This window comes from Hyla sarda, chromosome 5, assembly GCF_029499605.1.
Source record: "Hyla sarda isolate aHylSar1 chromosome 5, aHylSar1.hap1, whole genome shotgun sequence".
NCBI lineage: Eukaryota > Metazoa > Chordata > Amphibia > Anura > Hylidae > Hyla > Hyla sarda.
Genome location: NC_079193.1, coordinates 257,165,254 through 257,192,841, shown reverse-complemented (window position 1 = coordinate 257,192,841; position 27,588 = coordinate 257,165,254). Strand labels below are relative to the sequence as shown.

At 45.6% G+C, this 27,588-nt stretch overlaps 1 protein-coding gene across 1 annotated transcript in view; it reads left to right on the top strand.

Moving 5' to 3' along the window:
* Positions 1 to 19,722: 19,722 nt before the first annotated feature.
* The window catches only part of NAPG (NSF attachment protein gamma), a 30,167-nt gene continuing 22,301 nt past the window's right edge, over positions 19,723 to 27,588 (top strand). Inside the window, exons 1-2 of the mRNA XM_056521560.1 lie at positions 19,723 to 19,878; positions 27,074 to 27,141. Of these exons, the coding sequence (XP_056377535.1) occupies positions 19,823 to 19,878; positions 27,074 to 27,141 (124 nt within the window). The 5' untranslated portion in view covers positions 19,723 to 19,822. The remainder of the gene's footprint in view (positions 19,879 to 27,073; positions 27,142 to 27,588) is intronic.

Here is a 27,588-nt window from a genome sequence, read left to right as displayed (position 1 = left end):
GGTCCTTTTCAGGTTTAGGAAGCACAACAATGAGCGCTTCCCTCATAGAGTCTGGAAGGGCATCGGCAACAGCTATTGAGTGAAACAGATTGCAAAGAATAGGGGCCATTCGCTCCCCATTCGTCCTTTACCAATCACCTACCATCCCGTCCAAACCCGGGGTCTGCCCGTGAGGAAGATCACGTATAGCCTGGGCCACCTCCTCAACCGTGAAGGAGGCATCTACCTGAGCATGACTAAGCATGGGGAGGGATAAATCTTGCAAGAATGAGAGAATTTCCCCCTGACATGGCTTAAAGGGGTACTCCAGTGAAAAACTTTTTTTTTTTTTTAAATCAACTGGTTCCAGAAAGTTAAACAGATTTGTAAATTACTTCTATTAAAAAAAATCTTAATCCTTCCTGTACTTATTAGCTGTTGAATACTACAGCAGAAATTCTTTTCTTTTTGAAACACAGAACTGTCTGCTGACATCACAAGCACAGTGTTCTCTGCTGACATCTCTGTCCATTTTATGAACTGTCCAGAACAGCATGTGTTTACTATGGGGATTTTTTTTTACCCTGGACAGTTCCTAAAAATGGACAGAGATGTCAGCAGAGAGCACTGTGCTCGTAATTCAGCAGACAGCTCTGTGTTTCAAACAGAAAAGAATTTCCACTGTAGTATTCAGCAGCTAATAAGTACAGGAAGGATATTTTTTAATAGAAGTAATTTACAAAGCTGTTTAACTTTCTGGCACCAGTTCATAAAAAAAAAAAAAAGTTTTTCACCGGAGTACCCCTTTAAAGGGAGCATTTGATAAAGAGGAGTAAAATTCCCTGAAGACAGAATTAATCAGCTGAGGATCCGCCACACCCACATCATCACTGCCCTTAATACTAGGGATAGAGGCCGGCGGGCAACTAGTCCTAGCTAAATATGCCAAGAGTTTACAATTCTTATCCCCGAATTCAAACTGGGCAGCCTCCCTATCTGCTAACCGCAACTGGACATTATCTTTCTGGACAACCAACAGAGACCTCTGAGCCTTAGCCCACGCCCTCTCCTTCTCAGGGGACAGATTCCTAACATACTCAGCCTCCAAGACACTCAACTCCTGCAGCAGTTTACCCTCCATAGCCGACCTAATTTTCCATTGACCCGCAATCCCCGCTATAAAAGCACCTCTAATCGTAGCTTTGTATGCATTCCATTGCACTAAAGGGTCAGTATAAGAAGCATTGTTTTCCAAGTACTCAGTATGGGCAACCCCTAGAGCCTCCACAACTGCCTCAGCTTGCAGCCAGCCAGGGTGCATGCTCCAGATATGGGAAGGGGGACTAGGGCCGAGGTGCAAAACTACCAATACAGCAGAGTGGTTTGAGATTCCCCTAGTGGTGTAGGAAACTTCTCTTACCCCCGGAAGGAGATCCTCAGACGCCGGAGCAAGATCAATGCGAGAGAGCGACCTATGGGCCGCAGAGTAAAATGAGAAGATGCAGTAGGGTGTTTCCACCTCCAGAGGTCGGTCATGCCAAATGCCAAACACCAGATATTAAATGAAGAGAGCCGGGATCAGCAGAAGTGGTGCGGTCAAGGACTGGATCAGGAACCATGTTAAAATCTCCTATGAAGAGTACAGGGTCAGAAGAAAAAGATAACAATTTGTTAGTAATGAGCTCCAGCACTGAAACCTGAAAAGGAGGGAGCACATAAACAGAGACAAGAACAAAGGAGAAAGACCCCAGAGCACAATGTAAAATGACAAAACTCCCAAATTGGTCACAGGCAGCCTGAGAGACCACCAACAGTAGGGCTTTGGTGATCAACACAGAGACCCCTCCTAGCATATGTGGAGTATGAGGCATGGTAACCTATTGCAATCCAAGCCCTTTTAAGGGCAAGGACTTTCTGACCCGTAATGTGAGTCTCTTGTAGACAAATAATGTGAGGAGACTGGCGTTTCACAAAGTCAAGAAATAAGGCCTGTTTAAACTTAAAATTGAGCCCCTGAACATTCCAACTAACCACCTTCAATGTCCCCATCCTGAAAAGGTACATTACATAGAAACAGGAGAGACCAACATAGGACCAGGGAGGGCTGAGCACCGGGACCACACACCCCACAAAACCATCAAAAAGACGAAGACAAACAGGGCACAAACACAGAACATAAATACAAATGCAACAAGGTAAGAACCAAACATCCCCAAGAAAACCCTGTCTAACACTAAACGGCACATAGTAACCGATTTTTCCCCTAACACAGTGTAGACCTAGACCCAGAACTCGGACTACTACGGGTGCCGAGTAAGACTACTAAACTACTACTAAAACACAATCCTTCCACCACCTTAGCAGAAACTAAGGTGGCCGGTAACTAAAAAAAACTACCCCAAGAGACCCTAGGGGACCTGGAACCTATGGAAGCCCTGAGCAAAAAGCTGACTCCCTAACCACTAACTAAAGACAGTCACGGAGAGCAGTCTTCAGCAGGATAGTCCAAAACAGTTCAGTCTAACAGGGGGGGCCGCATCCACCCAGTGAAGAGCATCAGTTTCATGAGGTGAAGAACTAAGTGGAGGCCCCATCCACCACTCGTAGGTGAGCAGGATACAACATCAAGTAGCGATAACCTTTGACTTGTGTCACGATGCCGGCTGGCAGGTGGTGGATCCTCTGTGCCAGAGAGGGATTGGCGTGGACCGTGCTAGAGGATCGGTTCTAAGTCACTACTGGTTTTCACCAGAGCCCGCCGCAAAGCGGGATGGTCTTGCTGCGGCGGTAGTGACCAGGTCGTATCCCCTAGCAACGGCTCAACCTCTCTGGCTGCTGAAGATAGGCGCGGTACAAGGGAGTAGACAGAAGCAAGGTCGGACGTAGCAGAAGGTCGGGGCAGGCAGCAAGGATCGTAGTCAGGGGCAACGGCAGAAGGTCTGGAATCACAGGCAAGGAACACACAAGGAACGCTTTCACTGGCACTAGGGCAACAAGATCCGGCGAGGGAGTGAAGGGGAAGTGAGGTGATATAGGGAAGTGCACAGGTGTAAACACTAATTGGAACCACTGCACCAATCAGCGGTGCAGTGGCCCTTTAAATCGCAAAGACCCGGCGCGCGCGCGCCCTAGGGAGCGGGGCCGCGCGCGCCGGGACAGAACTGACGGGGAGCGAGTCAGGTACGGGAGCCGGGGTGCGCATCGCGAGCGGGCGCTACCCGCATCGCGAATCGCATCCCGGCCGGAGGTGGTAACGCAGCGCCCCGGGTCCGTGGAACCGACCGGGGCGCTGCAGTGAGGGAAGTGTAGCGAGCGCTCCGGGGAGGAGCGGGGACCCGGAGCGCTCGGCGTAACAGTACCCCCCCCCTTGGGTCTCCCCCTCTTCTTGGGGCCTGAGAACCTGAGGATCAGACTTTTGTCCAGGATATTGTCCTCAGGTTCCCAGGACCTCTCTTCTGGACCACAACCCTCCCAATCCACTAAAAAAAAAGTTTTTCCTCTGACCTTTTTAGAGGCTAAGATTTCTTTAACAGAGAAGATGTCCGAGGAGCCGGAAACAGGAGTGGGAGGAACAGATTTAGGAGAAAAACGGTTGAGGATGAGAGGTTTAAGAAGAGAGACGTGAAAGGCATTAGGGATACGAAGAGAAGGAGACGATCAAAGAGTTCAGAGATGAGGGGTAGGGGGTAGCGGTTCTTAACCGTGATTTTATTAAGACCGCGGTAGTCAATGCAAGGACGTAGAGAGCCATCTTTTTTGGACACAAAGAAAAATCCGGCTCCGGCAGGAGAGGAGGATTTACGGATAAAGCCCTTTTTTAAATTTTCTTGGACGTATTCAGACATGGCAAGAGTCTCTGGGACGGACAGAGGATAGATTCTGCCCCGGGGTGGAGTAGTGCCCGGGAGGAGGTCAATGGGACAATCATAAGGCCTGTGAGGAGGTAGAGTCTCAGCTTGTTTTTTGCAAAAAACGTCCGCAAAGTCCATATAGGCCTTAGGGAGACCGGTTACATGAGGAAGCACAGGGACACGGCAAGGTTTACTGGGAACCGGTTTTAAGCAGTCCTTGAAACAAGAGGGCCCCCAACTCTTGATCTCCCCAGTGGACCAATCCAGGATTGGGGAATGGAGTTGAAGCCAGGGAAGTCCAAGAAGGATTTCAGAAGTGCAATTGGGGAGGACCAACAGTTCAATCCTCTCGTGATGAGATCCGATGCACATTAGAAGGGGCTCCGTGCGGAAACGTATAGTACAGTCCAATCTTTCATTGTTTACACAATTGATGTAGAGGGGTCTGGCGAGACTGGTCGACCTGCATAGCCTCCACGGCGGGAGGCACAGGAACAGGTTGCAGGGGACCAGAGGAGAGAGGAGCCGGGGAGAAGAAACGCCTCGTGCGAACAGAGTCCATATCCTGGCGGAGCTCCTGACGCCGTTCGGAAAAACGCATGTCAATGCGAGTGGCAAGATGGATGAGTTCATGTAGGTTAGCAGGGATTTCTCGTGCGGCCAGAACATCTTTAATGTTGCTGGATAGGCCTTTTTTAAAGGTCGCGCAGAGTGCCTCATTATTCCAGGATAATTCTGAAGCAAGGGTACGGAACTGTACGGCATACTCGCCAACGGAAGAATTACCCTGGACCAGGTTCAACAGGGCAGTCTCAGCAGAAGAGGCTCGGGCAGGTTCCTCAAAGACACTTCGAATTTCCGAGAAGAAGGAGTGTACAGAGGCAGTGACGGGGTCATTGCGGTCCCAGAGCGGTGTGGCCCAAGCCAGGGCTTTTCCAGACAGCAGGCTGACTACGAAAGCCACCTTAGACCTTTCAGTGGGGAACTGGTCCGACATCATCTCCAAGTGTAATGAACATTGGGAAAGAAAGCCACGGCAAAACTTAGAGTCCCCATCAAATTTATCCGGCAAGGATAGTCGTATTCCAGAAGCGGCCACTCGCTGCGGAGGAGGTACAGGAGCTGGCGGAGGAGATGATTGCTGGAGCTGTGGTAGTAACTGTTGTAGCATAACAGTCAGTTGAGACAGCTGTTGGCCTTGTTGCGCAATCTGTTGTGACTGCTGGGCGACCACCGTGGTGAGGTCAGCGACAACTGGCAGAGGAACTTCAGCGGGATCCATGGCCGGATCTACTGTCACGATGCCGGCTGGCAGGTGGTGGATCCTCTGTGCCAGAGAGGGATTGGCGTGGACCGTGCTAGAGGATCGGTTCTAAGTCACTACTGGTTTTCACCAGAGCCCGCCGCAAAGCGGGATGGTCTTGCTGCGGCGGTAGTGACCAGGTCGTATCCCCTAGCAACGGCTCAACCTCTCTGGCTGCTGAAGATAGGCGCGGTACAAGGGAGTAGACAGAAGCAAGGTCGGACGTAGCAGAAGGTCGGGGCAGGCAGCAAGGATCGTAGTCAGGGGCAACGGCAGAAGGTCTGGAATCACAGGCAAGGAACACACAAGGAACGCTTTCACTGGCACTAGGGCAACAAGATCCGGCGAGGGAGTGAAGGGGAAGTGAGGTGATATAGGGAAGTGCACAGGTGTAAACACTAATTGGAACCACTGCACCAATCAGCGGTGCAGTGGCCCTTTAAATCGCAAAGACCCGGCGCGCGCGCGCCCTAGGGAGCGGGGCCGCGCGCGCCGGGACAGAACTGACGGGGAGCGAGTCAGGTACGGGAGCCGGGGTGCGCATCGCGAGCGGGCGCTACCCGCATCGCGAATCGCATCCCGGCCGGAGGTGGTAACGCAGCGCCCCGGGTCCGTGGAACCGACCGGGGCGCTGCAGTGAGGGAAGTGTAGCGAGCGCTCCGGGGAGGAGCGGGGACCCGGAGCGCTCGGCGTAACAACTTGCAGCTTCGCCTCTGTAAACTGCACCAGCTGCTTGTGAAGTTCAACCGAGAAATCAGGGTAAAAGGACACTCTGCTTCCATCACAAATAACTTCGCCTTTGATACGCACAGCCCAGAGGATGGCATCTCTATCCTTGAAGTGGAGAAGCTTGGCCAGGAAGGGACATGGATGGAGGGCCACCAGGAGGAGGAGGCAAAGCCAGAACTCGGTGAGCCCACTCAACAGAGTAGTAAGAAGTAGTAAAGTGTCCATTGGAAGAATCTCCTTCAGCCATGTTTCCAAGAACAGCACAGAATAATTTCCTTCTACTTTCTCAGGAAGGCCCACAAGGTGAATATTATTGTGCCTCAGGCGGTTTTCCATGTCATCCAGACGACTCAGAACCCCCGTGACCTGTTGCTGCAGCGATTCAACCCGCTCCGGGAGTGGGTGTAAAGTGTCTTCCACCGTAGAGACCCTGCGCTCCACCTCCTCAGTGCGGATCTTTTGCGTCTCATGTCATAAAATAACAAACTCCTGCTGCAGTTCATCAACTTTGGTCACCATAAAGGACTGACAGGAGGCAAAGGCAGCCAAGAGTTCAGTAAACCGCTGAACAAGGGCAACAACATCGTACACAGGATGATCAGGAGACTGTTGCTTCGGTGGAGACGGAGATCCCTCAAATAACGACAGTGGAGGATCAGAAGAATCCCCCCTAGGACGGTCCGGAGCCCTGGAGAAGTGGCTCAGTGCTTTCGCTGCCTGAACAGATACTTCAGCAGCAAGCAGGGTCTGAGCACCAGGTGAGAGGGGCCACAGGAGCGGGAGGATCGGTCATCAGAGGAGGCATCCTCATCAGAGGTCAGCCTTGAAGCCCCAGCATTCAGTTTGGATTTTTTATTCCTATTGCTGCCACGGGAGCCACACATGGTCGGTAGGGACAGACAGAGAGCAGGTAGAAAGTCACACAGGGCAAGAGTGGGGTTCCCAGCATATAGTAGACCGCGGATGTTAACCGCAGGGCACCACAAATCCCAGCAATACAGCAACAAGTCTTTAGAGTACTCACAGGCCTGTGAAGTGTGTAGTTTCCAGCAGTGGAGATCTCCCTCAGGGTGACCCTGCCCTGTTGCCACCTGTACTATTTCCCCTCCGTCTGTGATTTGCTTGTCTATTTCATTATTTATATTAACAATGTATTATCTCAATAGCACGTTTTTCCACTGACTGTGACCATTTTTGTATGTAGTTTATTTCTATATATTTGTGTAGCACCATCTGTATTGCTGTACTGTATTCAGAGCAGGGTTGGGGTTAGGGGGTTCATGGCCCCTCCCCTAGTGGTTGTGCCAGGCTCAATATTGAGCCTTTTTAATTGCTTTTAGATGTATGTGTCTCCCCTATTAATATGTGGTTTCCATAATAAATTTTATTTATGATATATATGCTTTGGGTGTGCACTATATGCAGCAAACCTTTCTTCTGGTGTGTACTATATGCTTCCATTTTGCTGTGAGTAGCACCCCTATATGTTGATTTATTATATAGGTAGAGCCCTTCTCCTCTTTTTCTGCTATACCACTGCTCAGGCACTGAGCAGTCATTCGGCAATCGGACACCAAGAGGCAAAGTAAGGGACCCTCCAGCTGTCTCACAGCTGTTTGGGAATGCCGCGATTTTGCCGCGGACATCCCGAACCCTGAGCTAACCGGCAATGATTTACTTTCACTTTAGAAGCGGCATTCAAAGTTGTCAGTGCTGCGCGCTATTAGCCACTGGTCCTGGCCGCTGTGGCCCCGCGTTATAGAACGGGAGCGGATTCATGACATACCGGTACGTCATGGACCCTTAAGGGGTTAAAGGGGTAGTCTCATCTGGTGGCCCAGTACGGGAGTTGTACCCCCTTACCCCTGCTGCCCTGTCCGGCAGCCTCCCTATAGTGATCCCTGGTCCCCCTCTACACCTTTCCCCTTGTATATATTGCCTGCATTATATTGTATAATGTTTATAAAAGGTGTTTTAGCTTTAAGAATTGTTAACGTGATTACTAGTTGTGATGTGATTGTAACGCAATGAAGTATCAGTCACCATGTGACCTTAGGGTGACCTATGGGACCCCTCAGAGTCTCCCCCATATAAGCCCCGGATGGAGCCTCTACTCTCTCTTCCTGCTTATGCTGAGTTGCAGCAAGGTCAAGTCCAAGAGTGTGTCTGGAGTCTATAGGAGGCCTCAAGTCAGTCCAGCAGCCACAAGTCTTCAAGTAAGCTACATTTGGGGTATAGCATCAATATTGTCCTAGTCCACTACAAGTCCCAGCAAGCCGTGAGGTCTCTGAAGTCACAGGTCACCTCCGTGGGCCTGGCTAAGATGTATAGACTGTTCCATCTGTCACTCAGTAAAGCTGCCGTTGTCTGTAACTTGGCGTCAGAGTCACTATTGCCTCTGTGCCTAGCCCAGGATCCAGCGGTATACCTTCGGGTGGTATTGAGGATTAACACCTGGCATCACGAACTCAAGGGGTTAATGTCATCTGCCCCTAGGGTAATTCCATCTGCCCTGCATCCCACTCTCTATCACACTCACATTTTACTTCGTATCCCTCATAGGGGGGCACAGTGGTCAGACCGCTATCAATCAGACACTTATCCCCTATCCAAAGTTTGAGTGGTCACGGTCTGAGTGTTCAGACCACTACTAATGGTTAGAACTAGCAGGGAGAAATACACAACTAACTGCGACAATCCTATAGACTTACATTGTATTTGCTATCGGTCACGATCTGAACACTCAGACCCAGACCAATTTATAACTTTTGACATGTCTCTACAACATAACACATTTTTTTTTAACGTGACAGTGCCGCTACAGCTGATCGGCCCTCCGGTCCCGTCTTCTTCCTTCTTCCATGTGCACAGATCGTCACATGGTGCTCAACCTATCACCCAGTGATAGGCTGAGCGCCGTGTGACGATCCGTGAAAGTTTATTTTCATTTTTTTTTGTCAGCCTTGGCGCAACAGAGGGGGAATAGTCAGCACTAGAGTACTCCTGAAAAACTGGCATATAGTCCATGCCTATAGAAGCCAGAATCTGAAACAAGGGCAAGCTGGGTTTTTTTTTTTTTTTTTGTATTTAGGGCACAATTTATTTGGACACAGAATCCGTGCTGCTTTCCCTATTCAACACATTTCAAATTGACTTCAATGGGAATGTCTACATAACGCTGAAACATTTATCTGATTGTTTTTTAATAGTCAAACCTCACAGATTTTTCAGTGTGATTCCTCAACAGAATCCTTGCAGATCTCTGTAAAATCTGTGGCAAAATACTCAAATGCATGGATTTCAGTTTTTGAGGCATCCATTATTTCCAGAGCATCCAGCTGATGCCGAATAAGACATGAGGCAGGTAATGCAAGAACCCAGGGACAGATCTGCACTGATGCCTTTGAGAATTCTAACTTGTTTGGATAGATACAATCAAAATATCTGTTAGAAACTCAAAGTGAAGGAGTCTAAAAGTAGATTACATCAGAAGAATGTTAGAACATTATTACGTCTCTTAAGAGATCCTCCCTGAACCTTTTCAAGCCCTAGAACCTTAAGTGGACCCTTAAATGTTTCATGTGGATCACTGTGTTCTTAATAAGCCTCCTAATCCTGTTAACCTGTGTAATATCTTACTTGACCTAAGTGACCTCATGCTTGACCTGGGTTACCTGTATTAGCGGAAACCTGAAATATGATTACATTATCTAGCCCCAAGTGTTCAGTCACAGACAGACAGGAAAAAAAAAAACTATAAGGATCTATTGTAAAACTCAGAATTGTCCTACTTTCCATTCCCCCCATTATCGAGATGTCTGGCAAAAGTGTCTAACATAATTTTCTAACAACATATTTTTATATGGGTTGGGACACACAGACCTCCAAATCCCCTGCACATAATACATATTAAAACTGACTGCCTGCAGCCACCGCTAACAGGATTCCAGTGCATATCAACTTATAGTATGTAGCATAATGGGACCTGTAGTATTCGCTATGCAAGGAGCTCCCCCTAGTGGCAGCTGCAAGAAAATGCTTATCTGTGTGTCAGGAAATATATAGCCAAAAAAGAGATTGCAGCTCTATCTCTATATAGCCAATCCAATGCACATGGTGCCAGCGACCAAAACCCGTTCACAAAGGGGGATAAAGGGGGAATTAAATAGCATGTGGGGGGGGGGGGGGGGATGAAGAGGAAATTATGTGGCACAGGGGGTAAAAAGGGGGCGGGGGAGATTTGGCACAGGGGGAATAAAGTGGCATGGGGAGGAGGGGGGGGGGGGGGGTGAATGATGTAGCCGGCAGATGTTCAGAAGCAGGAGATCACTGAGGTCTTCTGCCTCTGTGCTGGGACTGCTGCAGTGGGAGCCTTGGCCCCCTGGGTTATTGGCTGTACACCCTGACGGCAGCCCTGTATAAAAGGTACGGCCGGCACATAAGCCTGGTTGTCCCCCATTGGGAGTGTTTTGTCCCCTATTGGGTGCATCCGCATCCACTATTGGGAATGTCCCCTATTCGGAGGGTGCAAATACATTAACCCCTTAAGGACTCAGGGTTTTTCAGTTTTTGCACTTTCGTTTTTTCCTCCTTAACTTTAAAAAATCATAACCCTTTCAATTTTCCACCTAAAAATCCATATTATGGCTTATTTTTTGCGCCACCAATTCTACTTTGCAGTGACATCAGTCATTTTACCCAAAAATGAACGACAAAACGGAAAAAAAAATCATTGTGCGACAAAATCGAAGAAAAAACGCCATTTTGTAACTTTTGGGGGCTTCCGTTTCTATGCAGTGCATATTTCGGTAAAAATGACACCTTATCTTTATTCTGTAGGTCCATACGGTTAAAATGAAACCCTACTTATATAGGTTTGATTTTGTCGTACTTCTGGAAAAAATCATAACTACATGCAGGAAAATGTATACGTTTAAAAATGTCTTCTTCTGACCCCTATAACGTTTTTATTTCTCCACGTACAGGGCGGTATGAGGACTCATTTTTTGCGCCGTGATCTGAAGTTTTTATCGGTATGATTTTTGTTTTGATCGGACTTTTTGATCACTTTTTATTCATTTTTTAATGGTATAAAAAGTGACCAAAATACGCTTTTTTGTACTTTGGAATTTTTTTGCACGTACGCCATTGACCGTGCGGTTTAAGGATATATTTTTATAGTTCGGACATTTACGCACGCGGCGATACCACATGTTTATTTTTATTTACACCATTTTATTTTTTTTTATGGGAAAAGGGGGGCGATTCAAACTTTTATTAGGGAAGGGGTTAAATGACCTTTATTAACACTTCATTTTTACTTTTTTTTTGCAGTGTTATAGGTCCCATAGGGACCTATAACACTGCACACACTGATCTCTCATCCTGATCACAGGCGTGTATTAACACGCCTGTGATCAGTGTTATCGGCGCTTGACTGCTCCTGCCTGGATCTCAGGAACGGAGCAGTCATTTGTCGATCGGACACCGAGGAGGCAGGTAAGGGCCCTCCCGGTGTCCTGCAAGCTGATTTCACCGCGGCGGTCCTGAACAGCCCGAATGACTAGCCGGGATGCTTTCACTTTCGCTTTAGAAGCGGCGGTCAGCTTTGACCGCCGCTTCTAAAGGGTTAATACCGCACATCGCCGCGATCGGCGTTGTGTGGTATTAGCCGCGGGTCCTGGCCGTTGATGAGCGCCGGGACCGACGCGATGCAGGGTCGCAGCGCGACCCCGCTTCATATCGCGGGAGCCGGCGCAGGACGTAAATATACGTCCTGCGACATTAAAGGGTTAAGTCTTATGGGACATTAAGTCTTGTGGGCCAGGGAATTAAAAACTGTCCGCTATTGGGAGGTGTCCACTAAGGGAGATTTCACTGTATATATTTATTAGGATGTTTCATTTTGCAAGGCAAAAAATAAATGTAAAATGTTTGCACTTTTCCTATGCTCTGAGTCTTAGTGATGTAAAAGTTTATAGAAACACAGTTTAAAAAAAAAAGGGGGGGGGGGGGGTTAAAAAACAAATTCCATTGCAGTTTTTTGCATTTCCTTTTTATGGCATTTTCTATAGTTTTAAAATAATGTATTTCAATTCATAGAAATATGAGAAATAGAGGGAGCACTCACGGTTTAGGAGAAAAAGCAAGTGGAAGCTTTATTCGGCATACGGTGCAATGAACAGGCTTCAGACAGCGGGACGCCGCAGACCTCCGGAGGTCCGCAGCATCCCGCTGTCTGAAGCCTGTTCATTGCACCGTATGCCGAATAAAGCTTCCACTTGCTTTTTCTCCTAAACCGTGAGTGCTCCCTCTGTTTCTCATATTTCTATGAATTGAATCCGCATTCTATGAGGTTGTAGCACGGGAGGACTATGCTGTTAAGAGTGGGACTGCAACAGAGGGACTGCTGCTGTTTCTAAGCGAGGGGACACCTGTGCCTATATACGGTAGTTGCCGATTGCTGTATCTTGTTGTCTCCTCTTAAAATAATGTATTTTCCGTATTACAATGCCTCTTTACACACAAAATAAATAAATAAAAACACTCTATGGAAATGTTTTTTTTTTTTATTATTTTTGAGCATTTTTTTTTTTCAATGAATTTGATTTAATTTCAATTATTTATTTAGTCCCATTAGGGGGCATCACAATGCAATGTTATGATCATATTAAATGGTCACTCATTTCTTTTTTCTTTATAAATGTTTTATTCTACACCAAAACAATTACAAACTTACATCAAGAACCATTTTACATCATAAATTAATTTGAATATATTCTCCCCGCATCCCCTCCCTTGGCACCGCCTCCAACTCTTTGTAACAAGTACCTTACTTATTTCACATTGCCCATAAATTCTTGATTTTTTCCTGCTTCTTACTCCCCCCAAAATGTTTTATCTTATACTTCTGTACTCTTTATACTAAACCTTTCCAGTCTTCCACTTTAGGTCTTTTAGGTGCAAACCAGTGTCTCAGTATAACAATTTTTGCCAGACTCAATAGTTTACAGCAGATGTCCGGTGCAGACTATAGTTATTCCATCCTACCCGGGCTGCAAAAAAAGAGAAAACAAACTTTCACTTACCTTGCTACCTTCCCCGGAGCTCTGCAACAGCTAATCGGTCGGCCTGGCTGTCTGCTTCCTACTTCCTTTAGCCCAGGACGTCACATGGCGCTTCAACCTATTACCGGCCGCAGCGATGTCCCGCCTCGGCCGGTGATAGGCTGACGCGCCGTGTGACGTCCCGGGCTAAGGGAAGGAGTAAGTAGACAGCCCAGCTGTTGCGGAGCTCCGGGGAAGTGTAGGAAGGTAAGTGAAAGTTTGTTTTATCTTTTTTTGCAGCCCGGGCAGGATGGAATAAGAATAGTCTGCACCGGACATCTCCTTTAAGGATCTGCTCTCTATATTTTAGCCCTCTCAAGTCAAGCCCTAAAACTGCTGTCCGTAATTGATATTTTTTTTTTTATTCTACTACTTTCCAGTATCTCAAAAGCACTATCTGCCGTTATTCCCTTTCTATTCAACACCTCTTTCAACATTTCTTGTGTTATATATATATATATATATATTTTTTTTTTTTTTTTATTTGTGATACAATGTAATCCACCAAAAAATTAGGAACATTTAATCCACCTTGTTCCATTGGCGGGTTCACAGATTTACTCCTCAATGCTTCCTCCCCCATATTAATTCGTTAATCCTTTTCTGAATTCCTTTTAAAAAAAATTCTGTGATCCAAATTGGTGCCACCCTCAGTATCATAGGTAAGATTACCATTTTCACCAGTGCCATTCTGTCAGCCATCTGTAATCCTAAGGCAATCCATATCTTGCATTTATTCCCAACTCTTTCCATCAAGGGGTTCAGGTAAAATTTTCCAAATTCCTTCACTTCCTTAGATACTACTATCCTTAAATATTCAAATGTATCCGTTTTTTTTTTTAGTATTCTTCCTCTCCCAATAGGTTCTACAATGTCTTCATCTAGTGGTAGAAGACAACGATTTCCCCCAATTTATTTGGGTTCACAATAAATATTACATGGTCTGCATATAACAGAATTTTTTCCTTATTACTACTTACTCCAATACCTTCATAAAGTTCAGTATCCCTTATTCTTTTTGCTAATGGTTCCACATAGAGTGCAAAAAGCAGGGGTGACAAAGGGCACTGCCGCACAGGGCACAGGTCGCTGGGTCATTTACACAAACTGCATTTAACATCTTAGACAAAAATGCTTATTTTTTTCCTCTTATTTGAAAAACATCTTAATTCTTGTTTCTCCAAAATAGACTAGCAAACTACAGAGAGATGAGGTTACATGCTGTCTTTTCAAATCTAGAAAAAGGGGCAAGGAGTGGCATCGAGAAGTAGAGAAGCTGCTCCGCCCACCCAGCAATTATTGACAGCTTTCTCCCTGTGGACAATAATGATAGGTAGAAATGTTAATCTGTTAAGGACATAGGGCGTACCTGTACGCCCTACGCCCGGTGTTTAACCCCTTAAGGACACAGGACGTAAATGTACGTCCTGGTGAGGTGGTACTTAACGCACCAGGACGTACATTTACGTCCTGTGCATAACCGCGGGCATCGGAGCGATGCCCGTGTCATGCGCGGCTGATCTTGGCTGCTGATCGCAGCCAGGGACCCGCCGGCATTAACCCCTCAGGTGCCGGGATCCCGGCATCTGCGGCAGTTCGCGATTTAAATGAACGATCGGATCGCCCGCAGCGCTGCTGCGGGGATCCGATCATTCAGGACGCCGGACGGAGGTCACCTCTCCTTCCTCCATCCGGCTCCCGGCGTCTCCTGCTCTGGTCTGTGATCGAGCAGACCAGAGCAGGAGATGACCGATAATACTGATCTGTTCTATGTCCTATACATAGAACAGATCAGTATTAGCAATCATGGTATTGCTATGAATAGTCCCCTATGGGGACTATTCAAGTGTAAAAAAAAATGTAAAAAAATGTAAAAGTAAAAGTTAAAAAAGTGAAAAATCTCCTCCCCCAATAAAAAAGTAAAATGTCCGTTTTTTCCTATTTTACCCCCAAAAAACGTAAAAAACATTTTTTATAGACATATTTGGTATCGACGCGTGCGTAAATGTCCGAACTATTAAAATAAAATGTTAATGATCCCGTACGGTGAACGGCGTGAAGGAAAAAAAAAAATAAAAAAAAGTCCAAAATTCCTACTTTAATACATTTTATAAAAAAAAAATTATAAAAAATGTATTAAAAGTTTTTTATATGCAAATGTGGTATCAAAAAAAAGTACAGATCATGGCGCAAAAAATGAGCCCCCATACCGCCACTTATACGGAAAAATAAAAGTTAGAGGTCATCAAAATAAAGGGATTATAAACGTACTAATTTGGTTAAAAAGTTTGTGATTTTTTTTAAGCGCAACAATAATATAAAAGTACATAATAATGGGTATCATTTTAATCGTATTGACCCTCAGAATAAAGAACACACGTCATTTTTACCATAAATTGTACGGCGTGAAAACAAAACCTTCCAAAATTAGCAAAATTGCGTTTTTTGTTTTAATTTCCCCACAAAAATAGTGTTTTTTGGTTGTGCCATACATTTTATGATATAATGAGTGATGTCATTACAAAGGACAACTGGTCGCGCAAAAAACAAGCCCTCATACTAGTCTGTGGATGAAAATATAAAAGAGTTATGATTTTTAGAAGGCGAGGAGGAAAAAATGAAAACGTAAAAATTAAATTGTCTGAGTCCTTAAGGCCAAAATGGGCTGAGTCCTTAAGGGGTTAAAACAGGGTCACACCGATTGGTGCCGCTAGCTGTTAGCCCAGGGTCCCGGCTATGAATAGCAGCCGGGACCGACCCGGTGTGATGCGGGGTCATGGCGTGACCCCGTTTTAAACACCGGGACCGGGCGTAGGGCGTACAGGTATACCCTACCTCCTTAACAGGTTAACATTTCAGACGCGGCAATCGAAGTGGACCGCCGCATCTGAAAGTGAAAGTAAACACTTCCCGGCAGCTCAGTTGGGCTGATCGGGACATTGCGATAAAATCGCAATGTCCTGATCAGCTAGGCGCATGCGGAGGTCTCCTTACCTGTCTCTGCAGGGTCCGGTCTGGGTTTGATTGCTTCAAGCCTGAGCTACAGGCTTGAGCAATCAAGCCCCTATCTCACTGATCCACGCAAAGCTATGGCTTTGCAGGGATCAGCATAAGAGATCAGTGTGTGCAGTGCTATAGCTCCCTATGGGAGCTATAGCACTGCAAAAAAAAGTGGAAAAAAAAGTTAACAAATGTCATTTAACCCCTTCCCTAATAAAAGTTTGAATCATCCCCCTTTCCCATAAAAAAAAACTTTGTAAATAAAAATAAACATATGTGGTATTGCCGCGTGCAGAAATGTCCGAACTATAAAAATATATCATTAATTAAATTGCACGATCAATGGTGTACGCGCAAAAAAAATTCCAAAGTCCAAAATAGCGTATTTTTGGTCACTTTCTATATCATGAAAAAATGAATAAAAAGCGATCAAAAAGTCCGATCAATACAAAAATGGTACCGATAAAAACTTCAAAACACGGCGCAAAAAATTAGCACTCATACCGGCCCGTAAGCAGAAAAATAAAAAAGTTATAGGGGTTAGAAGATAAGAATTTTTAACATATACATTTTCCTGCATGTAGTTGTGATTTTTTTCCGAAGTACGACAATATCCAACCTATATAAGTAGGGTATCATTTTAACCTACAGAATAAAGATAAGGTGTTATTTTTACCGAAATATGAACTGCGTAAAAACGGAAGCCCCCAAAAGTTACAAAATTAAAAAAAAAATGCAATTTTGTCGCAGAATGAATTTTTTTCCCGTTTCGCCGTAGATTTTTGGGTAGAATGACTAATGTCACTGCAAAGTAGAATTGGTGGCGCAAAAAATAAGCCATAATATGGAATTTTATGTGCAAAATTGAAAGCGTTATGATTTTGAGCTCTGCTCAATACACAGTCACACACAGCTCTGCTCAATACACAGAATCACACACAGCTCTGCTCAATACACAGAATCACACACAGCTCTGCTCAATACACAGACACACACAGCTCTGCTCAATACACAGACACACACAGCTCCGCTCAATACACAGACACACACACAGCTCTGCTCAATACACAGACACACACACAGCTCTGCTCAATACACAGACACACACACAGCTCTGCTCAATACACAGACACACACACAGCTCTGCTCAATACACAGACACACACAGCTCTGCTCAATACACAGACACACACACAGCTCTGCTCAATACACAGACACACACAGCTCTGCTCAATACACAGACACACACAGCTCCGCTCAATACACAGACACACACACAGCTCTGCTCAATACACAGACACACACACAGCTCTGCTCAATACACAGACACACACACAGCTCTGCTCAATACACAGACACACACACAGCTCTGCTCAATACACAGACACACACAGCTCTGCTCAATACACAGACACACACAGCTCCGTTCAATACACAGACACACACACAGCTCTGCTCAATACAGACACACACACAGCTCTGCTCAATACACACACAGCTCTGCTCAATACACAGACACACACAGCTCTGCTCAATACACAGACACACACACAGCTCCGCTCAATACACAGACACACACTCAGCTCTGCTCAATACACAGACGCGCACACACAGCTCTGCTCAATACACAGACACACACACAGCTCTGCTCAATACACAGACACACACAGCTCTGCTCAATACACAGACACAGCTCTGCTCAATACACAGACACAGCTCTGCTCAATACACAGACACACACACAGCTCTGCTCAATACACAGACACACACACAGCTCTGCTCAATACACAGACACACACACAGCTCTGCTCAATACACAGACACACACACAGCTCTGCTCAATACACAGACACACACACAGCTCTGCTCAATACACAGACACACACACAGCTCTGCTCAATACACAGACACACACACAGCTCTGCTCAATACACAGACACACACACAGCTCTGCTCAATACACAGACACACACACAGCTCTGCTCAATACACAGACACACAGCTCTGCTCAATACACAGACACACAGCTCTGCTCAATACACAGACACACAGCTCTGCTCAATACACAGACACACAGCTCTGCTCAATACACAGACACACAGCTCTGCTCAATACACAGACACACACAGCTCTGCTCAATACACAGACGCACACAGCTCTGCTCAATACACAGACACACACAGCTCTGCTCAATACACAGAATCACACACAGCTCTGCTCAATACACAGAATCACACACAGCTCTGCTCAATACACAGACACACACAGCTCTGCTCAATACACAGACACACACAGCTCCGCTCAATACACAGACACACACACAGCTCTGCTCAATACACAGACACACACAGCTCTGCTCAATACACAGACACACACACAGCTCTGCTCAATACACAGACACACACACAGCTCTGCTCAATACACAGACACACACAGCTCTGCTCAATACACAGACACACACAGCTCCGTTCAATACACAGACACACACACAGCTCTGCTCAATACAGACACACACACAGCTCTGCTCAATACACACACAGCTCTGCTCAATACACAGACACACACACAGCACTGCTCAATAAACAGACGCACACACAGCTCCGCTCAATACACAGACACAGACACACAGCTCTGCTCAATACACAGACACACAGCTCTGCTCAATACACAGACACACACAGCTCTGCTCAATACACAGACACACACAGCTCTGCTCAATACACAGACACACACAGCTCTGCTAAATACACAGACACACACAGCTCTGCTAAATACACAGACACACACACAGCTCTGCTCAATACACAGACACACAGCTCTGCTCAATACACAGACGCACACAGCTCTGCTCAATACACAGACACACACAGCTCTGCTCAATACACAGACACACAGCTCTGCTCAATACACAGACGCACACAGCTCTGCTCAATACACAGACACACACAGCTCTGCTCAATACACAGACACACACAGCTCTGCTCAATACACAGACGCACACACAACTCCGCTCAATACACAGACGCACACACAGCTCTGCTCAATACACAGACACACACACACAGCTCCGCTCAATACACAGACACACACACAGCTCCGCTCAATACAGACACACACACACAGCTCTGCTCAATACACAGACACACAGCTCTGCTCAATACACAGACACACACACAGCTCTGCTCAATACACAGACACACACACAGCTCTGCTCAATACACAGACACACACAGCTCTGCTCAATACACAGACACACACACAGCTCCGTTCAATACACAGACACACACACAGCTCTGCTCAATACAGACACACACACAGCTCTGCTCAATACACACACAGCTCTGCTCAATACACAGACACACACAGCTCTGCTCAATACACAGACACACACACAGCTCCGCTCAATACACAGACACACACTCAGCTCTGCTCAATACACAGACGCGCACACACAGCTCCGCTCAATACACAGACGCGCACACAGCTCCGCTCAATACACAGACACACACACACAGCTCCGCTCAATACACAGACGCGCACACAGCTCCGCTCAATACACAGACACACACTCAGCTCTGCTCAATACACAAACGCGCACACACAGCTCCGCTCAATACACAGACACACACACATCTATGGCTCATACTACATAAGAGCAATCACACATCAGCTTACACAAACGTCATCCTCCTCCAACAGCAAAGCCTAGAGCTTAGCTCCTCCCCCATGTGAGCGATCACATGACCATGACCTCATCACAGGTCCTGTACTCCACTACTGTATCTAGCTTCTGGCTTCCGTCTCCGGGCTAGCCCCGCCTCCTGGTGACGTATGATATTATTGCCGGAGCTGTCATGGCGGCTCAGAAGATCAATGAAGGTTTAGAGCATCTGGCTAAAGCAGAGAAATGGTAAGAGGAGCGGTGTGTGTACAGGGCGCTAGCAGTATGGAGGATACACCAGCCGGCTGCATTATCTGTCCCTGCCATAGGGTACACGCTGCCATCATTACCAGTCTGAGAGGGGCGTCATGGCTTCAGTGTGGTGCAGTCATCCTGAGGACCATGGAAGCTTCTGTCCCTGATATATATACATATATATATATATATATTTATATATATATACTGTACAATATATATATATATATATATATATATATATATATATATAATTACATCCAGGATCCATTATCCCAGCACTTCACTCATTGTATGTATGGTCATCCAGCTTTCCTGGGCTCCTGAACTGTATATCCCTCTAGTAATGCAATGGTTGGTGTCCAGCACAGTCGATATGGCCATCAGATTCCATGCAGTCTGACTTGAAAGAGCCCCATTACCTATGGCTCCCTGAGATGTCCTAGGACGGTATCTGACTGTACCCAAGCTATTACCTATGGCTCCCTGAGATGTCCTAGGACGGTATCTGACTGTACCCAAGCTATTACCTATGGCTCCCTGAGATGTCCTAGGACTGTATCTGACTGTACCCAAGCTATTACCTATGGCTCCCTGAGATGTCCTAGGACGGTATCTGACTGTACCCAAGCTATTACCTATGGCTCGCTGAGATGTCCTAGGACGGTATCTGACTGTACCCAAGCTATTACCTATGGCTCCCTGAGATGTCCTAGTATGGTATCTGACTGTACCCAAGCTATTACCTATGGCTCCCTGAGATGTCCTAGGACGGTATCTGACTGTACCCAAGCTATTACCTATGGCTCCCTGAGATGTCCTAGGACGGTATCTGACTGTACCCAAGCTATTACCTATGGCTCCCTGAGATGTCCTAGGACGGTATCTGACTGTACCCAAGCTATTACCTATGGCTCCCTGAGATGTCCTAGGACGGTATCTGACTGTACCCAAGCTATTACCTATGGCTCCCTGAGATGTCCTAGTATGGTATCTGACTGTACCCAAGCTATTACCTATGGCTCCCTGAGATGTCCTAGGACGGTATCTGACTGTACCCAAGCTATTACCTATGGCTCCCTGAGATGTCCTAGGACGGTATCTGACTGTACCCAAGCTATTACCTATGGCTCCCTAAGATGTCCTAGGACGGTATCTGACTGTACCCAAGCTATTACCTATGGCTCGCTGAGATGTCCTAGTATGGTATCTGACTGTACCCAAGCTATTACCTATGGCTCCCTGAGATGTCCTAGGACGGTATCTGACTGTACCCAAGCTATTACCTATGGCTCCCTGAGATGTCCTAGGACGGTATCTGACTGTACCCAAGCTATTACCTATGGCTCGCTGAGATGTCCTAGGACGGTATCTGACTGTACCCAAGCTATTACCTATGGCTCCCTGAGATGTCCTAGGACGGTATCTGACTGTACCCAAGCTATTACCTATGGCTCGCTGAGATGTCCTAGGACGGTATCTGACTGTACCCAAGCTATTACCTATGGCTCGCTGAGATGTCCTAGGACGGTATCTGACTGTACCCAAGCTATTACCTATGGCTCCCTGAGATGTCCTAGGACGGTATCTGACTGTACCCAAGCTCTTTGTGTTAGGCTGGGTTCACACCGAGTTTTTGCAATACGGTTCCCGTATCAGGTTTTTGATGAAAAACGGATTCCTCAAAACCTGACTAAGGCTGCATTCACACTTCGCTTTTACATTACGGGTGTCGGATCCGGCTGGGCTAGGGGAAAGTGGGCTCTCCCTTACCCCAGCCGGACCAGCGCTGAACTCCATTTACTTTTAATAAGCTGACCGGAGTCAAACGGTGACTCCGGTCGGCTCATTTTTGACCCGTATGTGGTTTCCTGACCGGACATAAAACTGTAGTATACACCGTAGTCACAAAACCTGATACAGGTAAAAAATGAGCCGACCTGAGTCACCGTTTGACTCCGGTCGGCTCATTAAAGTAAATGGAGTTCAGTGTTGGTCCGGCTGGCGTAAGGGAGAGACCGGTTATCTCCTCCCCCAGCCGGATCCAGCACCCGTAATGTAAAAACAGTGTGAATGCATCCTAAACTGTATCAAAAAGTGTGTACAAATTTTAAACCATATACGGTTTGAAAAATGATGTCCGGTTGCATCTGTTTTTTTAAGAAAAAAAAGTATACATTTTTAACTTTTCACTCCATTTTGAATAAAGTTTCACTTGTTTGATTGAAATTCCAAGAAAAACATCTGTGCAAAGTCAAAAACCGTATGGTGAAAACCAGATGGAACCGTATACACATACATTTCTGTGCGGTTCCCATTGACTCCCATATTTAAAAAAAAAAAAGTATACAGTTTAATACAGTTTTTCACCCGGACCAAAAAAGTGGTAGACTACGGTTTTGGGTACGGGTAAAAAAAAACTGGACAAAACCATATGGGATGCAAAACGGACTAAACCGGATGATGCGTTTGACATACAGTTTACAATGTTAAGTCAATGCATACAGTTTCCTGTACAGTTCCGTACCATTTTTAACTTGAAACCGTATACGGGAACTGTATAGCAAAAACGTGGTGTGCATGCAGCCTTACCCCAATAATCTCAAAGTGTTGCCCTCCAGATGTTGCAAAACTTCAATTCCCAGCATGCCCGGACAGCCGACGGCTGTCCGGGCATGCTGGGAGTTGAAGTTTTGCAACATCTGGAGGGCCACACTTTGAGACCACTGTGGTCTGCAAACTGTGACCTTCCAGATGTTGCAAAACTACAACTCTGAGTATGCCCGAAAAGCCAATGGTTGTCCGGGCATGCTGGGAATTGAAGATTTGCAACATCTGGAGGTCCACAATTTGCAGACCACCGCCTTAACCCTTCTAATCACTGTAGTGGTGGTCACTCAAAATAATTCAAATTTTTTAGAATTTTGTGACATGTAAAGGAGTTCTGCAGCGTAAATCAACTTATCCCATATCCACGGGGGTCTGAACATTTAGCTGTAATTTGCTGATCAGTAGCAACGATGCCCCTGTACACAATGATAGTGTATAATCATGGAGATTTGCCTTTTCAGGAGTCTAGAAGAGCTGGGTGATGACTTCAGGGAGAGCTGTTGCATCGGTTTTCTTAAAACAAAAACTGCGCGTTCACACTGAGGAATCCTTTTATTTTTTATTTTTGGCTGGACTACAACCACCAATTAGAATTTCCCTTTTCATCAATTTTTTTTTTCTGCGCAAAAAACGATTTCCAGCGAAAATGTTTTTACTATTGACTTCAATGGACTTCTAATCGCGCAATCCGCAAGAAGAATGAACATGTTCTTTCTTCTAGCGGAACGGGATTTTGCGTTCGGAATTTACGCAGTGTGAACAGTGCAGAGTAAAATACATTGAAGTCAATGGCAAAACAGATGTTAATTAATTCTAAGCGGAGAATTCAAGAGGAATTACTCGAGTAAATTCCTCTTGAATTACTCATTGTGAACGCACCCTTAGAGTGTGCACACCAGCCGCGTGCCTTGCGAGACATGGATACCTTGGCAAAATACCATACCGACATATCTGTGCACAGACCGGCCCCATTGATTTCAGTGGCCTGTATGCGCTCAGCTACTCACTACGCTTGGGTCACTTTCCGAGTGTATCCGTAGATCAGTGTTTCCTAACCAGGGTGCCTCCAGCTGTTGCAAAACTACAACTCTCAGCATGCCCAGACAGCCTTCGGCTCTCCAGGGCATGCTGGGAGTTGTAGTTTTGCAACAGCTGTAAGCACCCTGGTTGGGGAACACTGCCGTAGATAAGCATGTATCCAAGGCTAAACTTGGATATGCTGGAAAAATAACCTGAGCATAGTCACTAGCCAGTGGGGTAGCTATAGAGGTCGCAAAGGTCACCATGGTGACCGCGCCCCATAGCCAGGCCCCCCCCCTGCCACTACACTAAATGCAGGCAGGTCGGGCACTGCAAGGGCCTGGCCCTGGGGTGGGCGTAGCTGCCAGCAAGCTCCTTCACACCTGACCGCGTCCTTTAGAAAATAAGCGCAGCAGGGGCAGACTGGCCATTGGGCCGAAGGCTGCGGCCGCCCGGCCTCTATGATGCCCCATTGATAGTTGCAGGGACTACTGGAATATGACGTGCCGCGCGCAGGCACGCACGTCTGCTCCAAGCACGTCTCTGCACTTAACCCTGCCACATTACACAGCAAATGGAAGCAGCATCCAGGCGCCTCACAGATCCTCTGTGGTTACCTGCACCATGTCTGTATGTATGTATGCATGTATAATAGATGTGTCTGTATGTATTCATGTATGATAGATGTGTATGTATGTATTCATGGATGATAGAGGTGTCTGTATGTATTCATGTATGATAGAGGTGTCTGTATGTATGATAGATGTGTCTGTATGTATTCATGTATGATAGAGGTGTCTGTATGTATGATAGATGTGTCTGTATGTATTCATGTATGATAGAGGTGTCTGTATGAATGATAGATGTGTCTGTATGTATTCATGTATGATAGAGGTGTCTGTATGTATGATAGAGGTGTCTGTATGTATGATAGATGTGTCTGTATGTATTCATGTATGATAGAGGTGTCTGTATGTATGATAGATGTGTCTGTATGTATGCATGTATGATAGAGGTGTCTGTATGTATTCATGTATGATAGAGGTGTCTGTATGTATTCATGTATGATAGAGGTGTCTGTATGTATGATAGATGTGTCTGTATGTATTCATGTATGATAGAGGTGTCTATGTATGATAGATGTGTCTGTATGTATTCATGTATGATAGAGGTGTCTGTATGTATGATAGAGGTGTCTGTATGTATGATAGATGTGTCTGTATGTATTCATGTATGATAGAGGTGTCTGTATGTATGATAGATGTGTCTGTATGTATGCATGTATGATAGAGGTGTCTGTATGTATTCATGTATGATAGAGGTGTCTGTATGTATTCATGTATGATAGAGGTGTCTGTATGTATGATAGATGTGTCTGTATGTATTCATGTATGATAGAGGTGTCTATGTATGATAGATGTGTCTGTATGTATTCATGTATGATAGAGGTGTCTGTATGTATGATAGATGTGTCTGTATGTATTCATGTATGATAGAGGTGTCTGTATGTATGATAGAGGTGTCTGTATGTATGATAGAGGTGTCTGTATGTATTCATGTATGATAGAGGTGTCTGTATGTATGATAGATGTCTGTATGTATGCATGTATGATAGAGGTGTCTGTATGTATTCATGTATGATAAAGGTGTCTGTATGTATTCATGTATGATAGAGGTGTCTGTATGTATGATAGATGTGTCTGTATGTATGCATGTATGATAGAGGTGTCTGTATGTATGATAGATGTGTCTGTATGTGTGCATGTATGATAGATGTGTCTGTATGTATGCATGTATGAAAGATGTGTCTGTATGTATTCATGTATGATAGAGGTGTCTGTATGTATTCATGAATGATAGATGTGTCTATATGCATGTATGATAGAGGTGTCTGTATGCATGTATAATAGATGTGTCTGTATGTATGATAGATGTGTCTGTATGCATGTATGATAGAGGTGTCTGTATGTATGTATGATAGAGGTGTCTGTATGTATGCATGTATGATAGATTTGTGTAATACTACAGCTGCAGGTCTGAAGGGGAGGCCTGCCAGAACACTTTTATTTTAATGCTGGGCCCTTTCAAAAATAAATAAATAAAAAAGCTCAGGCTTTTAGCTGTTAGCCAGTTATATTGGTCTGGGACGCTGCCACCTTAAGAGCACCTGATTATTCCCTGCCTGCGACCACCGCTACATCCCCAGCACCTGAAGAAAAAGCAGCAGCCTCCGCTCCTCTCCATCCCCTACAGTCACCAGCCGTATAATCTCCTCTGCCTCGCTGCATCCCCGGCACCTGGTGAGTGGCAGGCTGCGGTGCTGATCTCCAGGAGCTTGAGAGGTTGGGGATGTGTGTGTGTATGATAGATGTGTGTGTGTATGTATGATAGATGTATGTATTATAGATTGATGTGTGTATTATAGATGGATGGTAGGCTTGATAACCCCTTTTAATGTAGCAGGTGTGAATCCACAGCACAATCAGCATGTAGGGTTGGGTTCACACTGCATTTATGTTTGTTTAATTTACATGTTTTATAGACTTGAAAAGGATTAAATGATGTTATATGTGGGGGGGGGGGGTAGACCTAGGGAGATCGGACATGAAATAGGAGGATTATAATTTTTTTCTATTATATTGCAGTCTATACCTTCATAATTGCAAATTGACATCTGAAAGTGGCCTAGGTCATAGTAAGTTTTTTTTTTTTTTCTGACGTCACCCATTCACCCACACTAAGCCCAATACACCAGGGTTATAGTGTGGGTGAACAGGAGACTGATGCGGGGTCTATTGACTTATATACATACCTGCAGTCCGGCGTAATGAAAGATTCTGAGAAAATTGTGTCCCACTCGTGATCCTGACAGCCCCTGCGCTTGTGTTATGTCAGCAGGAGAAATCTTCCTACTGTGGTAGCCGAACTCACACTGAAGTGAACGGTGTTAGACACACAATATTTGTGGTCACGTGACACGCACACCCCCAACCAATGGTTGGGGGCACATGTCAGCCAATGGGGCTGTCTTAGTCCAGCACTGAAAAGTGTTGAATCATCTCTCACATTCTATTACAAATCACAGAATTTTTTTCATTACATCGGTGCCCGATCCCTCTGAATATCCTCTTGTCTTCTCTGAATTGCGCACTGGAAGCAGGCCTGCTGGCTGGATTTGAATATTCATGGTCACGTGAGCGCTTGGGCCTACTTGGCGCTCACGTGACCAGCAACCATGAATATTCAAATCCAGCTGGCGGTCCGTCTCCAGCGCGCAATTCAGAGAAGACAGAAGAGGATCTTCAGAGGGATCGGGCGCCAGACTGAAGTTACGTATATCAGTCAGAGACCCCGCATCGGTCTCCTGTTCACCCGCACTATAACTCGGTGTATTGGGTTTAGTGTGGGTGAACAGGTGACCGTTTTCCTTTAACATTGATGTTATATTGCAGTTTTGGAAACATTGCGATTATTATTTTTTAGATTATTAATAGTTATTTTAAGGCTTTCTCTCTATTTTATCTTTGTTTTTGTTAATATATTTTGCATTGCTTTGTAGTTTGAAAACCGGCTTTTTAAAGTGGAAACCGGACTATGACAGTGCAGCTTCTGAATATTCAAAGGCAGGTACGTGCAGAAGTGACCGCAGCAACCTCTGTAGACATGGACAGCGCTCGTTATAAGGTGTATGCTGGGTCACAAAGGAACTGAGCAGAACTGTGTGGGAATTATGTTAAAGCGTTACTGTCATTTTAGGACATGTCGATAGGGTCTCATGAAGTATACCTTGTGAATCTGTAAAGACTTATGCAGTGAAAGGGTTGAGTTTGAGTGACAGCAGGGGAGTGAAGCGCATACTGGTACACACTTCAACATGCTGTAATTCGCGATCGCATCGGATCTCAGGACTGAGACCTGGTGTGATCTAAACTTTATTGTACTAAATATTTTCCCAAAAATGTAGTGCAACATTTTGATATTCTTTGCATCTCAATTCGTTTTCATGAATTGCTGTCAGTGAACGAAAACTAACATAGCCCTGCTGAGGGATTGTTCTACTTCATTAGATGGACA